Source organism: Nomia melanderi, chromosome 12 (assembly GCF_051020985.1).
Source record: "Nomia melanderi isolate GNS246 chromosome 12, iyNomMela1, whole genome shotgun sequence".
Taxonomy (NCBI): domain Eukaryota; kingdom Metazoa; phylum Arthropoda; class Insecta; order Hymenoptera; family Halictidae; genus Nomia; species Nomia melanderi.
This window is the reverse complement of record NC_135010.1, coordinates 4,155,810-4,173,855: the sequence shown is the minus strand read 5'-3', so window position 1 is coordinate 4,173,855 and position 18,046 is coordinate 4,155,810. Positions and strand designations below refer to the sequence as shown.

Genomic DNA, 18,046 nt, shown 5'->3' with positions numbered 1-18,046 from the left:
GTTTCTAATTTTGGTTAATACTAGATTTATGAAACCGATGGATATTAAATGTAAATGTTTAGCTCAATTTTTATTGATGAAACTGTGCAAATAAATGTTCTCTATTTACAAATCTCTATGTCTTGAACTTTAAGTTCTAAGATTTGTATGAATGAACAATTATAATTGTGGGAATAATACAATAAAGTTTATAATAAACGTTTGTAATAATTAATTAATTAACGTCTGTTACTAATTAACATTCTCTGGCTTCCTATTTTTAGTTCTGGTTGGAATGTTTCTTTTATTAGATTTTACGAGAAAATATTGATATTCTGATTTTAAAGTTTGGTTTTTCGTTCACCGGTTTGTTTGCTATTGAATATCTTATTTTATAACAAGATAAATATAGAAGTGGCGTTTTTAAATATCTGGGATTGGAATAATATATGTGTTTCGACTTAAAGCGTTAGATTAAAATGTAGAAGATTTACGCTCGTGTCAGATAATTTATATTTAAAGTTCTCATTTAGTATTTCGATTAAATTTTTAAGTTTCATTCCATTAATTTCCTCAGTATTAACATCTAATAATATGAACGAGTGGTGATGATGTCATTTCGAGATTGACGGTGAATTTATTCCTTTAGATATTTTTGAAGTTTATAAAATTCGAGTTAATATTTCAAATTTTCATTTATTCTTAATGGTAGCCCGTTTGTTCTGTTTCGACACTACTAAAAGAAAGATATAAATATTTTATCCATTATTGATTGTTTCAGTTGATTATAATTACTTTGTATAAACAAATTCATATTTTATTGTGTAATACTATAGCCTCAATAAAACTCTTGTATCAGTCTAATGACATCTAAATGAAACTGTTTCAGTCAATTTCTTTGTGAACATTTTATTTCTTCTACAATATGTCTGGGTGAGTATTGTTTAATTAATTATACATTAAAAATTGTCATAAAATCAGGAATTTTTGCACGGATAAAAAAGTGAAAAGTATATAAAAAATAGACTTCTGCAAAAATCAGCTGTGTACCGTTCTTTCTTACTTTCAATTATCAACATCAGTTAAAGAAAAAACGAACTATGTTAGACTTAGGCAAGAATTTACTTTCCAACGAAATGCAATCCCTTAAAACAATTCAATATCCTTCCATGAGCTGCACTTTTTACGCAAAAATTATTAAAATCATACTATTGCATTAAAGAAAAAGTCAAACACTTTCAAGTACCCATCGAAACAATATTAACAACAAAAATATCAATGAAGCTGAAGTATCCAAAGTTGCATCCTCAATTACAAGCAAGAGACACTGTCACACAAATCCCACCCCCTTACACAAGTTCCAAGCGCAGACCACAAAAACTCCGTCACATTAATTCCAAACAACCCTAGAGATTCTCCGTGACTGTAATTTACCCCCAAAAAGTAACATCCAACAAAAAAATCATTAAAAAAGTCGACGTTGAACGGGTTCCGATTCGCGGATACGGTACATGGGACGGAGCAGCAATTAAGTGGATATTCACTTCATTTTTTTATGTAATGTATTGTATAGTAAATTAAATAATTGCTTTTTTCCTAAGATGCAGATGAACAATAAGAAATAGTACTTTTTCATCTAATAACGACAGTTGACAATTACTGTTCAGAGAATTGTAATACAAATACATTCGAATATATTCTATATTTTTCTATTTTATTAATTTTAAAACACAGCAACATGACAGGGTGAAAAATTATTTCTTTACCAAATGGCTCATGATTAGAATATGTTCATACTTGTAACCGAATCTATTTAATACAACCTATTTGTTACAATCTATGCGTTGTAACCTATGTGTTATCGCCTAATGTATGCATTCTACAATAATAGAGGAATTAGAAAAGTAATATAACAATACAGAAATGAAAGATAATTTTTCTGATAAATGATCTGTGTTTGCTCGTAATTAGGACATGTTCATATTTGCAACCGAATCTATTTGTTACAACTTAATGTATGTGTCAGACGGTAATAGAAGAGTTAGAAAACTAATATTACAGTACAAAAACGAAAAATGATTTTTCTGATAAATGACCAATGTTTGACGATTTCTGCACACTGAGGCCCCGTCACCCTCCCACGCTAGTTAACCGATATCCGTCGAGTTAGCAGTGCTCGCCAAGACAGCCGCTTAAGCCGGTCGCGTGTATCCGGTGGCTGTCTACCCGGAAAATTAACCACCTTCGTTTCCCATTGTGCTGCTAATAGGAGAATTTTAATTAAAGCCATAGCCGGCCAACGACGGACAATTCGTTTCTCCAGCTGGTGGCCAATGGGCTACTCTCTCCGCTGGCCGCACACGGGTCCTTCTCTCTTTTGTCGCGTCAAGGGAGGAGGGGAACGAACAAACTTATTTAACCTTCATAATACCGTGATCGAAATCTGACGTTAAATACCCGGGTACAATTGCACCCCATCGTTTTCTTGTTTTAATTGTTTACTGAACGTCCCGTACGTCGTGTAAGATCATTTACGCGTTGCTAGCATGCGTGAAAGTAAAGAGACTTTTTAAGTAAAACGCTTTGATACAGTTTTGATAATGATATTAATTGTGGTGAAAATATTAACTATAGTATAATATTGAAAATATTCTTGAATATTCTATTTCTTAAGGAATTAATGTACTATTGTATTAATGTACTATTGATATACATAGCTACATTAGAACAAGAAAATGGTTACTTTTAATCGATAGAAATAGTTATATCACAAAGAGAACATTTATTGTTTACCATCAATACAAACAGTTATATTAAAACGGAAGAACGTATTGTTTGTTCTCAATAGAAATACTTATATTAGAACGAGAAAATTTAGTAGTTTTAATGAATATAAATAGTTTTATCAGAACGGGAATATTTATTGGCTAGAGTATATAGAGATACATTAAAAGGTGAAAATGTTTGTAGTCAGTAATTATAAAGTGTAGAAAGTTGCAATTACTACAAATACACGATGCTTCTAGTACACTTGTATCCCATTCGGTATTATGAAGATCAACCTTTAATTATGGACGTCTGACAGTTACCGAATAATGTTAAATATTCCCGTTTGCAGCAATTACCAAAAAAATGTATTACACGTCAAACTAACGTGAATTCCGTGAACCTGGTGTTAAACGTTCAACTGAGAATAAGTAATAAATTGATGAAATAATAAATGAATTAAATTCCTTATGAGATACAATATTCAATAATATTTTCCTTATTATCCTATAGTTAATATTTTCATCACAATTAACACTAAACGTACCAGTACATTATATATAACTATTTCCACTCTAGTAAGCTAATTCATTAGTTATAAGATAAAGGTAAACAAATTGAACGAGCAATTTTTTTAGTAGGAACTTAAACAAAAGGAAAGACAAAAACTGGTAAACTATTAATCAGATAATATAAGAATTGATAGAAAGTTAAATGGATGAAAGAAAATATAAAATTGTAAATCAATTTTTAAAACCGATCATTTGACTGGTTGCGGTACGTTTAGTGTTAAGTAATCAACACTAATCACTCCCCTGTTCTACCGGTTCCCATGTAAACACATATTCATCTCTTCTCGTCGATCATCCCCTTTGCTCCTCGATGCCTACCCAACAATCTTGGACCTCATTCGATGACGACCGGCTTTCGCGTTTCACTCGCCCTTCGTCGATCGGTTTCCTTTCCGACATCTACCACCCTCCAGCGTGCGTCAACCTCCCGCCATCGGCCCGGAAAACTCGATTTCCGGTTATCGTCAGTCACCGTCCCTCTACTACCACCCTTCTTCCTCCTCATTCTCTTTCTCTCTCCCGTTCTTCTCGACAGGCTTCTACCCCTGCACTGAAAGCTTTGAAATTGCATTCGAATGCACGGTTATTAGTAACGCCAAACGACGATATCAAGTCAATCGACGGGTGAGAGATTATGGCGAAAAATCAACGTCCGACAGGACCTGTTTCCATGTATCCTGAGATGCTGGTGTCTGTTTCCAGTGTTTAGGAATCAGCTAATGGTGTAACGTCTGCTTGACTCTTGCTGTATTTTATTTGCTAATGACGTGCAACAGACGATTCAATTTTTCTAGAGGTTATGTTTTTGTTGTTGGAACGATTGGTGGCTAGTAGATTGAAAATTTGTGTGCAAATTTAAATTTTGGAAAAAGAAACGTGGAATTATGATATAAAATTGATTTTCATAATGGATGTTATAAATACATTAAACTTTAGATATTTTATGTAGTTTTTGAATCGTATAAATTCTGTGTAAGTGTCCGGAGTTTCTTGTAAATTTATAACAGTTCGTAATTTGTTTATTAGTAGACCAGCGTTAGAAGGAAAATAATAGAAAAATAATAGAATAATAATAGAACGATAATAAAACAATAGTATATCACAATTATATCTCTATTATCACTATTAGCATTATCTTTTAAGTTAAAAAAATTTTGTTTGTCTAGTTATCGATGCTGATACGTTTTAAAATTATCACTACCGCTTACATGTGAAAGATCTTGAATACTTTGACGTATTGAGTAATATTTTTACACGATATTTACAGTGTTTAATATTTCTTTCAAAAGTAATGATTTTTATACACGGTGATCACTAGTAAAAAATTCTAGTAATAAATGTCCGGCATAGAAAGTTCATGTCGAGTTGGACTTGTTATTTCATTAAAAGGGTTTAATTTCTTAAACACAAACATTATTTAACGAAAATAGTGATTCGTTCTTTCCAAATATTTATGTGTAGTTATTTATGATTACTATGTTTATGTTTCCCACACAAGTGGAACAAGCTGTATTCTTCAAACGTTTAGAGATAGGAAAAAATGTTGTAAGTCAAGAGGTATAAGGAATGGAACACTCTGTATATCTAAGGCATTTATATACATATTGTGTAGAAGTTGAATATTTTTACAGATCACTGAAAAAAGCTTTGTCTGTCCTTTAAAGGTGGTTCTGTTGGATTAGTTGAAATGATCCAGTTCAAATAATTATTGAAAATGTTTAGTTCAATGCACGAGATGTTATTAATTCCTTCTCCTGTAATATCGTACCAGACTTACGATGAAAATTTTAAACGGAATTCAACAAATTTAAATGTCATTTAGCTTTTTTTAAATAGAAATTACATATTACTTTCTCATTGTCAATCATTAACTAGCAGAGTAAATATAGACATAAGATAAGTACTATTAAATTCTCTTCTTCTTCTACTAAACTGTGAACGAAGAAATAGTTTTATCAAGTACAGTTATGGAAGAAATCATAGGACAAGTGGTTAATCTTTAATTTATAACAAAGATTTTAAACGAAATTGAACAAATTATAAGTGTCATTCAATTCTTTTGAACTAAAATGAAATATTATTCTTCCATTGTCAATTGTTAACCTGAGGAGTAAACATAGACATGTATAAAGCAAGAATATAATTCCTTTTTTCTACATAATAAATTATAGACGATAATTGCACATATAAAAATATATGAATAGAGATAGGACAATTCTGTTTGGCGTAGGATTTCAATCACAGGTAAAAATTTATTTTAAGCCAAGTGGTTAATTGACATTTTAATGACTGATATGTATGAGAGAATTGTAATTATTTGTTCTTAGATAAGAAGTTTCTTTATATAACAAATGATATATTAATATATAACCATTGATACAGCATAAAGGGTTAATAAATGTTCTTTTACAATTATTACAAGAAATTATAAAACGAATCACTTCCACCAGTCATTTCTTTCAATGTTGATTCCACAGCAATTGGTTCAGAATAATTTTCAATAAAATAGGAAGTGCATATCGCGTCTGCAATTGCAGTAGAATAATAGTACATTTTATACAGTAAAAAAAGATGATGGGAGATGGGAGATGTGCAATTCACTTTTTAGTCAGGATTTCAATATCGCGCGAGAGACGTTATTGGAAGCTATGTGATTAATGCGAGTGTTTGTTACAGTCTGTGTTCTTATTGTTTGTTGCCACATTGACTATTCGCGAGTTTCATATGTTTTCGTCTAGGAAACAACGTAGAATTTTCATTATCATAAACATTTAATTTATCCTAGCTGCAAATGTATGTATTTATTCTTTCCACAATAAATTCTGTTCTGTTGTGATTAAGTATGAAATAAATCTGATTAAATATAAAAATAAATTTGGTACAATTTACTTCGATATAATTTAGTGATTATAAAATAATTTTACTACATCATACTTTCTATAATAAATAAAATCATGTTTTAGTTTAAATGTACATACTAATATGTTTATCTCTATTACCTTAGATTATTGGAAATATAATGTGAAAAAGTATTCTAAAAAAAATTGGATAGTTTTATAAAATCTTATGAAATTTTATGAAATTTCAACTTGTGCAGATATATTTAGGATAGTTTTAAATCTCGTTTTGAACCATTCTGTTAAACTCAGTTTTTGCAAAGTTATCTACATCAATAGACTCTTTTATCTGATAGCATTCATCTCCGTACACAAATTTTTATGGAATTTTGTAGCACCAGTTATCGGTAGCCCCCAGGGATTCGAACAATGAAAAGACTGATGACACTGGTGTCAATGGTGACCACCATCGCAGCCAACCTCTTGTCTAGCCAATACCTCATCACTTTTAACGCAGAGGAATGCAACGGCAAAAAATATATTGCATTGGAAATATTCATTTCACCGCTTTCAAATTCAAACGATATTCACAGTGATTGTAAGAAAGTTATTGATACCATGATTAATGTATAAGTTTAAGTACGAGTGAAGATTAAACGTAAAAGTAAATTGCATGAAAATTTCGTGTAAAACATAAAAATTTCAAACTAATTTAATGAAACTAACTTTTTCGCATAAATACATACTACTAAATGTATAATTTCAAAACATACGCATAATCTTCTGAATTAATAAAACATATTCTATATGTTTTCTTTTAACTTTTCAACTTTAACTTTTCCGCCTACAATGGTACACATACGTACCACGGACATTTGTAATTACCGGAAAGCTAGAAAACGCTTTAAAGACACCTGTTGTGTTAACCGTCATTATTCATATTTATTAAATAAAATTCCAAGTATATTGCTCAGTTAACACTAAAACTACCGAGCAGTTAAATTGATTTTTTGAAATTTGCACCTATTGAGACTTTAGTTGATTTATAATTCAGTTCACATATTGCTAAACCAATTTCTTTGATAATTTCTCAGAGAAAAATCTGTTGTCTCTTTAATAATTGTGAAACAAAGAAATCAGAAATGGCTCATTTTGGTCCGTTTGGTAGTTTTAGTCTTCAATAATCCGACGTTTACCTTTATTTTACAACCAATTATTTGCGTGCTAATCGTATTTACATAGTCGAGTCACGTACCTTGTATCGCACCTGTCCAGCACAACCAGAAGAGCGCCCATTTCGCGGTCCGAAATCGTTGCAGGTATAAGGGCCTGAACCAGAACCATCCGCACTGTAGGTTGTCCGTCGACTCCTTCGGTGGTTCCTCCTTTATTTCCGGTTTCCTCGGTCCATCTCCGAACTGTTCCGGAAAACTAGACAGGGTCTCGTGCATGTCCGGCACCCCCGACTGTAAATCATGTCATTCGGATGATACTTCCGCCATCGTGTCAGTTTAATTAACTCAATTCAATTGTCTATTAATTATTTCTCTTGTGACTTTTTTGAAACCTTTACAATATTCGACTAATTGTTGCATTACTATTTTGTAAATTAAATTAAAGCAACAATAACATTCAATTAAAGAAAAACGTGTAAAATTAGTAACTTGATTTAAGTGATCATTGTAATTAAGTATATTATTATCAGTAATGAAAAATTAATTTTATACAGTTTAAGATATGACTACAAGTAATGAAGATTTGCTTTTGGATTAAAAGTAATATAAAAGAATTCTATATTCGAGAAAAAAGTATTTTTGGTTTATAATAAACGAAACCTTCAAAATTTCGTTGAAGAAGCTAATTATAAATTTTTATTTTATATTGCTTTTCATTGAATATATTGTTACAAGGCGATATAATTTAATAATGCCATAAAAGGTCAATTTATCTACTTTTCCTTTGTATTACTCTTTTTATCTACAGTTGTACATCTAAATTAATGGTTAAGGATGAGAAGTTCTCGAAAATAAATATCAGGTTCAGAGTTTCAAAGGAACTTACACCGAATGCAAGTTTGTCCCGCATCTTGCTGGCTCTTCGATGAAGAAAATAGAACGAAAACGATGATCGATTTCTTAAATGTTCATGTGCCGCTATCGGTCCAATATCGATCGCGACATTCTTGACAAAACTTTCGTTCCTGTCCTTTTTCACGCGCAATCAGCACTAGTCTTACGATCTCATAATTTTTTAAAATCGATTTTTTAAGCAATCACGAGCCACTTCATCGACGATCACTTTTCAAAACACAGAGAATGTTACTTTTTGAAAATTAAACATTTTCAGTATCACCGAAGGAGAAATTATATTATATTTTATTTATAACTTCTTTTCTCGTAACAGAGATTATCTGTTCTTTATTAAAAAAGTTCTATTAAATCTTGGGTGCATTTAATAAAAAGAGATCACTATTCAAACATGTTGACACACCGTCAGTCTGCTTACCAATCAGCCATATTGATTTCCACTACACACGAGTCGATATATTAAAAACCTATTCTATCTTGTCGTGAAAATGGTTAACTTATAATTGTTCAAATAATTGATGATTATTTACATAATTATTACAATTACTTAGAAACAATCGTTAACTTTTTAAATAATTGTTACAATTATTTCTAAACAATTGTTAATTGTTTAGAAACCATTATAAATTGTCCTACAATTATTTCGTACTCAGCATCATAAAAAAAGATACTTCTACCCAGTTTATTTACTTTTAAAATCACTTTAGATACCGAGTGACAGCTGTCTAAAACATGGGAGAAAAAAAGAAAAAATCTAACCGGCTTATTTATTTTTTAAATCTTGTCAGATGACATTATTTATTTCTCAGATCTCATCAAACGATTTTTTTCACATTTCATCAGATGATTTTATTTCTTTTCAAATCTGATTAGACAGTTTTTTTCAAATATCATCAGTAAGTATTATTTATCTTTCAAATCTGATCAGGAGATGTTACTTTTTTCAAATCTCATCCCAATGCACAAACATTGAATATCACAGAAAATCCAATTACAAGAGAAAGTGTCACTCGTATCAAAAACGGAAGTTCCTGCTCGCGGTCACGCTCGATCGTCCGCGATTGTCCAGAGAAGAAGGAAGTAGAAGATTCTAGTCTCGCCCCGTCTAATCTCATCTAACTTTCTCCGTTCAACTCCAATTTCTTCCGACCGACCGACGATGTGATTTCGAATCGATTTACTCGGCGAAACGTAGCATCTTTTACGATTAAACATTCACTTCGATAAGATCATCAGACGTTCCCGTAGATCTTTGATCCTCTAGTCTCATTATATTTCATTAATCCATCCACATTAATGCTTCTACGTAATTTTTATTAATGCTAGAACTGTTGTGTTAATAACAATGACTGAGTTCAGTTCTCATATTTTGAAATTATCGATATAATAAAAGTGTTAATTATACGAAATTGTTTTAAAAAATTAACGGCATCACTTGCATATTATGATTACCAGAAATTTCAAAAAATCGATTGTCATAATTTTTATAGATATCACGTATCTATCGTTTTAAATAGTCTGCAGTTCTAGTGTTAATGAAACATAATATCATTAAAACTGCAATTCCATTCATCACTTTAAATTATTGTTCCAAAAATATTATTTTTGACGATAATAAAATTATCGTTCCCAACCTTTACTATGAGATTACAATCTATTTAGAGTAATTTCTTTTTTAATCGAATTCGTTCCCAGTCACTTCTTAATTATAAGAAAAACTAATTTAGTCTCTTCTATATCATGAGATTTTTTGGGATTCTGTTTGCTTCCAATAAACGCTTTTTAACACGTTTCAACAAACACTTGTCAGAACTTTTATACCATCGAAATAGTTTTCTTAACCCCTTCTCCTATAATATCGTGTCAAGCGATGACAATTTTCAACCTAATCCGACAAATTTAAATATTACTTATCTATTTTTAATATAAATTAAATATTACTGGTTTGTTATCAACCTTTAACTTTCAAAGAAAATGTAAACACAGAATAAATACCAAATTCTTTCCTCATGTTACTAAATTATTAACGAAAAAGTAGCTTTATCAACCATTATTATGAAAGAAATCATAGGACAAAGGGTTAGTTTGGAACAGAAACTAAAAGATCAAGATTCTTTATAAAAATTCCTTTACTATCCTTTTTCCAATCTCGTACATCCAATAAAATTCGGTTTGTTCGATGTGTCACGAAGAAAATAAATGTTTACATACATAAAAACCGAAACGTGACTGTCGAGGTGTTACCCTTTGCAATCGATTTATTTTCAATGTTGTTGAGTGTAAATTTGTATTTATTTTTAGGTAAATGAATGAAAGTCATTTACAGCGGCAGAATTCAACGTTTTATATTTGTTTGATTTATTATTATCATAATAAGATTTAACTGTTATAATCTTTTAAATTGTGGTACTTCTTAAAGTAGCACAAATAAAGTATAACAAATTTGTATTGTCATCTCCAACATGACATACGAGTGCAAAGGGTTAAATTTAATTTTCCCATCGATCTTACGTTGTCGAACGGTTCGTTCCGCGTGTTAAGATCGCGGGACGACGTGCTCCGCGCGGACCATCGACGCGCATCGTATAAATCCTTCGAACGAGCGAACGGCTGTTATCGTTCCCCGAGTGAGCACATACACAACCAGTGATTTCGCGCTACACTGGTGAAATACACGCGGCCGTCGCGGGATTTATAATTTCACGGGAATTTATAATTCTCCCGTGCCATCGGCTGGATCGCGATTGAACGCTCGTTCTCGTCGATCATCCACGGTGTAGGACCCGCGGAAACGATCAACAGCTTCTATCCTTGAATCAAAGCGGTGTCACCTTTCAATTTCACTTGGATAAACAACAAACGCAATGCATATTTACAGTATCAAATAAACCGTAAATGTCACTTTAAAGTTAATTTTCACTTTAGAATATTGATTTTTACTATGAAGTAGGAATGTTTGTGTTAAATGGTAATGTTTACTGTGAAATAGTCATTCTTGTTTCGAAATGGTCATTTTTACCGTGAAATAGTCAGTTTCATTTCGAAATATTAATTTTTATTATGAAGTTGTGGTATTTATTTCGAAATATTTTGAAATATTAATATTTATTGTCAAATGTATTGAAATATTAATGTTTACTTTTTAAATATTAATTCCCATTCCAGACTCCGAATGTTCCTTTAAAATACTAATTCCTAAAACATCAATATTTACTTCGCAATTATAACGTTCACTTCAAATTCCCTCCTCCAATGCAACGTTCGCCGAACAAAACAAACTCAATTACCAAATTCACAAAAGCAACGTCAATTATTTCACTCGGAGAGTTTCCAAAGTTCTCAAACACAATATGCTGCACTCAAAAATCGATCGATGGATCGAAGGCGCGTCGACGATTCCAGCGACAGATGCGCACCGACTAAGGCCGCGTGTCACACGCGACTGAGGACCGCGAGCTCGTGCTCTCAGAGTTTTCCTCGCGAGTTAAAACGCCGTATATGCTACCACCGCTACTACTCTGCCACGACAGACATTCTCCGTCCTTCTCGCACCTCGCCGACCGATCCGCATCCCTCCCACTCTCTCCCTTTCTCTCCCTTTCTCCCTGGACTCTGTTGCTTCGTCCCATTCCCTCTCCCACCTCTTTACACCCCCTTCCAACAACCCCGATCTCTGTTCCTGTCTCGTCTTGCCGCTCCTCTTTGTCGGTCGTTTGCTTCCAGCATCCACCCCGCAACCCCTAGCCACCCATAGAACAACCCCACGCCAACAACACACCGTAAACCGCCCCTACTAGCTGTTGCTTCGGCCAGGAACCGAAATAAAAAGAGAAAAGAACGGCTCGGTTCGGAACGGCGAGACGCGGCACACCGGCAGCATCTGATAAGTCTCATTAATTCGCGTTAATCGCGCAGATGCGATAAAACGCTTCGTTTTTCGTGGGATGCTGCTAATATTTCGGGAAAGTATAAGAGTCGTGAATTTGCTTGAACTAATAGTTCTGTTGTTTTTCAAAATATTCTCCTTTAACACTAAAGCTACCAAATGAGTCAAAACGATTTCCGAACCCATTTCTGATTTCTTCTTTTTGCAGATATGAAAAAGATAACGGATGTTTCTCTGAGAAGTGATTAAAGAGGTTCATTTAGCAATACGCAAACTGAATTGTAAGAATTGACTTAAATTAAAGTCTTAATAGATGTACTTTGTGAGCTTCTATAGAGGAATTGCGGAAAGTCGATTTATCTGCTCGGTAGTTTTAGTGTTTATATTTACACGTTAAGCGCCATGCCAGTCACTGAGCACCGACGTTTCTAAATTATTTGAAAACAATCGTAACATGCACAGTAACCGATGTCGAATGAAAATGTTTAACACTAGGTTTACGGACATTTATTATACTGTTTATTCTACTGTTCCTAGAAAAATTCATGTTCGTTTATTTCGATTTTGGAGATTTTGGAGAAATCGATGTAAATATTTACAAAATAATATTTATGAAATTCAATGCGTCGAACTGATGCGTTCTGTAAACCTAGTGTTAATAACATGATTAAGTTGATAATAGCATAATGCAAACATTGTAATGCCAAATAGTTAATAATCTTCCTGCTTTCCTTTGCTACAAAAGAATAACTACAGAAAAACGCTCAAGATTTTCGTGGTGCTGAACGTGCTAATTCTTTGACATATAATGTTGTGTTAGTGTGGTAGTGAAAATTTTGAGTAGAATTTAACAAAGATAAATGTTATTCAGTTCGTTTGAATTCGAAGTAAATTTTATTTCTTTGTTATCAATAGTTATACTTTGGAGCGAACGTTGATATATAATATGCCTAGAATTTTTCTCTTATTTTCAATTAATTATTAATAATAAAATAGTTGGATCGATCATGGTTCATAAAGAAATCACAGGGCAAGGGGTTAATGCATTTTCCACTGTGATGTGTCAATATTTTGTAAGCTTGAAAATGCGAAGCTTTATGAAAATAACGAACTGAATGGTAGCAAGACTGCGCGGTAGTGAATCATAAAATTTTATATAACATCGAGTTTCATAATCTTCATCGATCGGTATTGTCCAATTTACTGTATACTGTGTCAAGATTTATCTTGAAAATTTTGTAGATAGGTCTCCAAATAATGGGAAAATGTATGAAGAATTAATATTTAGAGTTGTATCAAAATTATAAAGTTTCACTCTGATAAGTTAGGATTTCTTAAAAGTTGAAAGTGGGCATTAATACTTCGCAACATTTTTTTTATTTTCTTTAAACTTTTAACCTGTACCTTTTAATATTTTTCTTTTTTATTTATATTCTTTTACAGTTTTGTATTGCAAGTGCACTGCAAATAATATAAATGCATAATATAATTAATTGCTTGAAATTCGGTAAGCTCGAAATATTTAATAATGTTGAATGTTTTAGATGAAATAAGCAGTCGATCTTTCGTATTTTACCGTGCAAAATCTATTGCCATGTACAGTAAGTAAATATATTTTATGAAGCGTTCAATATTTATATGAGAATACACAGTTCTATTTCATATAATACTTTTTTCCTATTTTTATTTTTAAATAATCCTCAAATAATTAGTCTGGAATCTAATAATGTTTAATATATTATGTATCAATTAATATTAAAGCTGAAAAAATGTCTACTTGATAAATTAATGATCTCCTTCGTTACCCAAATATTGTTAATGTAATAACTGAATAATTGTTTAGTCAGTAGCACATGTATAAACCCAATTAAATATGAATAAATATAATTTACATATTACACATATAAAATTTGTTATCATATTAAAAATTTAAAATCCATGAAGAGGACATTAAGCCAAATGTAATTTTAATCATAAACTCGTTACAAAATTGTATTAAACGCCTGAGTTATAAAAAATAATTCAAAACAGTAACAATATTAATTATTAATACCCGACGAGAATATTTTTATATATATTTCTAAATGTTTTAATATAATATAAGAATATTATACGTAATATTATTAATATATCACATTTTATTTATATTATATTTTATACCATATTCTCAAATTACATTATACTTAAAAGGAATCATTTTTATATCACCTTTAAAACAGTCATTCACTTACAAACATCTCTCTGCCAACAAGAAAACAGCGAAACACATTTCATTTTCAGTTCTTTATCTGCTCACCGTTTACAGTGAAAACGTTGACTAGCAATTAAGCGTGCACGGGTCACGCGCAAATCACGAAATATCGCGATCATTTGTTAAAAAGAGAGATTATCAACGGTGCATCGTTTTCGACGTGACGTAAATTGCCTTTCCCGGAGTTTCCTCTTTTGACCGTGGCAAAACAAGCGGTCGCGTTCTGCACTAAAGGGATAAAGGTGCAACCCACACCCCAAGACCATTGAACGGAAGAGAACCGATACCCGCAGGAGAGTCTCGAAGCTATTTTCCAGGTTGGCTGTGTAACGAGTTTCTTAATGCCTCGTATCGAGAAATGCATTTGTCTTTCGGCGCCCCGTTATGCTACGCGTCGACTTGGAACTCTCACCCCGGAGACCTAAACTTCCCTCTAGTGGATACAACGGACTTACCGTCTAGTAAAGGGGTGATCCGTTGATCCGTCACACGTGATTCTCGTGACGCGTTTAATTAAAAAGGGAACTTCTTCATTTCTGTTTAATTTTGCTTTTCCTTTATCGTTTCTAGCGATAAATTTACTTAACCTTTAACACTTTTAGGCAACCGCTTAAAAAAGACTATGCATATGACCTTTCACATTAACTTCAATTGAACTTACTTAAGTAATTTGATTAAAAGCTTTATTTTATTTTGATCTCCCCATTCAGTTGGTTAATTGTTAAATATGGACGTACGGTCTTATAGACCTCTATATAAAATATCGTGAATTTTGTAAGTAGTGAAGTTTTCTTTATATAGTTGACACTATTGCTATGTAGAGATATTTGAATAAGTAAACGCAAATAAATAGATTGAATTTGATTGTTAGTTGCTGTAACAGAGAATATTTAACATTAATTGATAATTTCCATGATTAAATGTTAACGTCTTGTTCCATAATTTCGTTTATAAGTGCCCCTGATAAATTACTTTATCGTTAACGATTTATTAGAAAAGGACGAGAATTTGATACTTGTTCTATGTCTACGTTTATTTGAAAGGTTAATTTGGTTATAGAAAATTAATATTTAATTTATATTAAAGAAATAAATAATATTTTTGTTGGTCTATTTTTTATTTGTTATTTACTTATTGATTGATTTGTAAAATTTGATTTCAATATTTCGTCAACAGTCTGACAAGACATTATAGTGCAAAGGCTTAACTTTTGAAGCCTTTAACCCCTGCATTGGCATCCAAAATGTCTGCGTTTATGGGAATTTTAATACTGCAATGTTTTTGAGTAAATTCTTTATTTTCAAAATAAACATCGATGTAAAACTGTTTCGAAGATGGAGATCTAAAACAATTTTCTCAAATTTTCACGGAAACAGAACAGAATTACTTAAAAGAAAGTTACAAAATGAGTTACTCGGTTGCCAGTATAAGGGCTAAGGTATTTTTTAAGAGATTTAAGTATAAAAGTCGAATAAGGATTTTACGAATCCTCTGAATGTTAATAAACGTTCGAGATAATTCAAGTGGATGAAAAATATATTAAATTATGATATAAATTGATTTAATTAAAAGTGCAAACATATGCTAAGTACATAACTGTATGCTATAAGAATGATTAAAAACACTCTGAAATAAATTTGAAGTAAACTTTTTAATTTAAAACCTTATGAACGAAAGATCAAGATATTTTTTATTACATTGAAATCGCATAAACTGCATCATTTTTCTTTACCGTAAATACGAATAAAAATAATGTAGGTGCTTATTATAAGCGAGACACCCTATATATCGTATTCTGATCTACTCGTACAACATCGTTATGTAAGATCGTTCTGAACAGGATTAGGTAGTATCGTAGCAATTATTACTGCACCCTGTCCATTTCATTATGCACGAGATTATACCGGTATATTTCCTGTGAGTTTAGTATAGTTTCAGTATTATCATAAAACAATCAGGAACGTTTCAACACGTTTCAGTTGTAAATATCGGTAATCCGTAATTATTAATATCAAACAAAAATTTCTTATAAAAAAATATTTAAATTTTGTTCGTAATGAGTCGATGAAGAAAGTTAATAACCATTAACGATTCTTTTCTAAAGGATTCAGTAAATCATTACGTAGATACGAAAATGAATACAATCAATTTGATTTTCGAAAATTGTGTCACAATAAACATGGATACAATATTTACGGTAATATAAATTTATAGGTTTTATCCTATTTTTAATAAAAGTTTGAAGTCAGATTATAATTCGCTAAACTAAATTTTATTGAACTGTCTATTACAGATTCCTTTTTATTATACTTTTATTCATATTATATTATATAATTTATATAAACGTAATAATTATATTACATTATATTAATTTATATTCTATTGTTTATTATTTGGTTACATTTATGTTTGCATAATAGCATATTTATAAAAAATATTCCTTTATACATGACACTATTGTTATATATGATTGAAATTACGAACATAAAGAAACAATCAAGTATTTTGGCACTAAAAACCGAAAATATTCGAAACGTGAAGTTGGTCATTCTAAATGGTTCAAATTGCCACATTGAAAAGAAAAACAATAGAACTTTTTGGACAATCTTCTTAATTTGTGTGTAAAGAAAACATGGTCCAAAATCATGTCTCTAATAATACATTAAAAAATCATTCTAATCAAAAGATATGGACATATCAAAACCCAAAAAAGAAAATACTGTAAAGTATCATAAACATTTGTATGTAAAATGCAATAAACTTTACATAAACTTTCGCATAAACATTCGTAGAAACTTCCGTATAGCACTGAAACTGCCGCACGGGTCAAATTGACCCACTTCAGAATTTTTATTTTGCAAGTATTCTAATTATGAAATCGTTGTTGTGAAAGATTTTAAATGAAATTTATGTATTTGCACAGTTACAAAACTGGAAGATACTTCGAATCACAAGAAACCTATTGTTCTAATTTTTATAAAAAAATTGGAGATAAGTCACTAATTACTCGGTAGATTTAGTGATAAATTTTCGTATAAACTTTCGTATAAACATTCATATAAGCTTACATATAAATTATCACATGAACACGTAGCACTGCCAAGTATCGTTGCCTACTCGAGCACCGGCGCCATTCGCGCGTGGAATCGACAATGTTTCCGCGTTCGACGCTAATGTAAACGGGAAAGGAAAGATAAGGGTTGCGAGGAAACGGGAGCACGGTGGTGAATCGAGCATAGCGAGAACGGCGAGAGAAAAATGAGAGAAACAACGCGGGAAAAGCGACGACGAAGGGAGAAATATTTTATAAGGACTTCCGGTGCCTCGCGAAATTTCCCATATTTCAGGACGAGGTAGGTCAGGCCCGGTATCAACCGGAGCAAGGACGTGTTTCGAATTTATGACGGTAATAACCTAAGTATGCAGACTCGAAAAGTTCCGAATAAATCATCCTGATGATATTGGTGGTTACGAGGACCCCCGTAGGGTGGGTCATGGATGATGTAACGAACGGGAAGAGGTCGATAGGGAATTTCTAATAAAGTGCAATACAGGGTAGACGGTGAGACGAAAATAAAAGATGCTGACGACACTAGTGATTACCTGAAGATAAATTATCTATGACATCTAGATGTTTTAACCTTTCGCGAACAAGAATTTCTTGAATT

At 31.8% G+C, this 18,046-nt stretch overlaps 1 protein-coding gene across 9 annotated transcripts in view; it reads right to left on the bottom strand.

Annotated features, from left to right (window-relative positions):
• Positions 1 to 18,046, bottom strand: part of Oatp26F (Organic anion transporting polypeptide 26F) — a 79,434-nt gene that overhangs the window by 27,941 nt on the left and 33,447 nt on the right. For 7 of the 9 annotated variants that reach the window (XM_031974814.2, XM_031974816.2, XM_031974819.2 and 4 more), the window contains exon 4: positions 7,410 to 7,620. In XM_031974814.2, the coding sequence (XP_031830674.1) occupies positions 7,410 to 7,620 (211 nt within the window). Of the gene's footprint in view, positions 1 to 7,409; positions 7,621 to 8,215; positions 8,465 to 11,528; positions 11,757 to 18,046 lie in introns of those variants that run through there. The other 2 variants (XM_031974823.2, XM_076372524.1) reach the window with 2 other exon arrangements.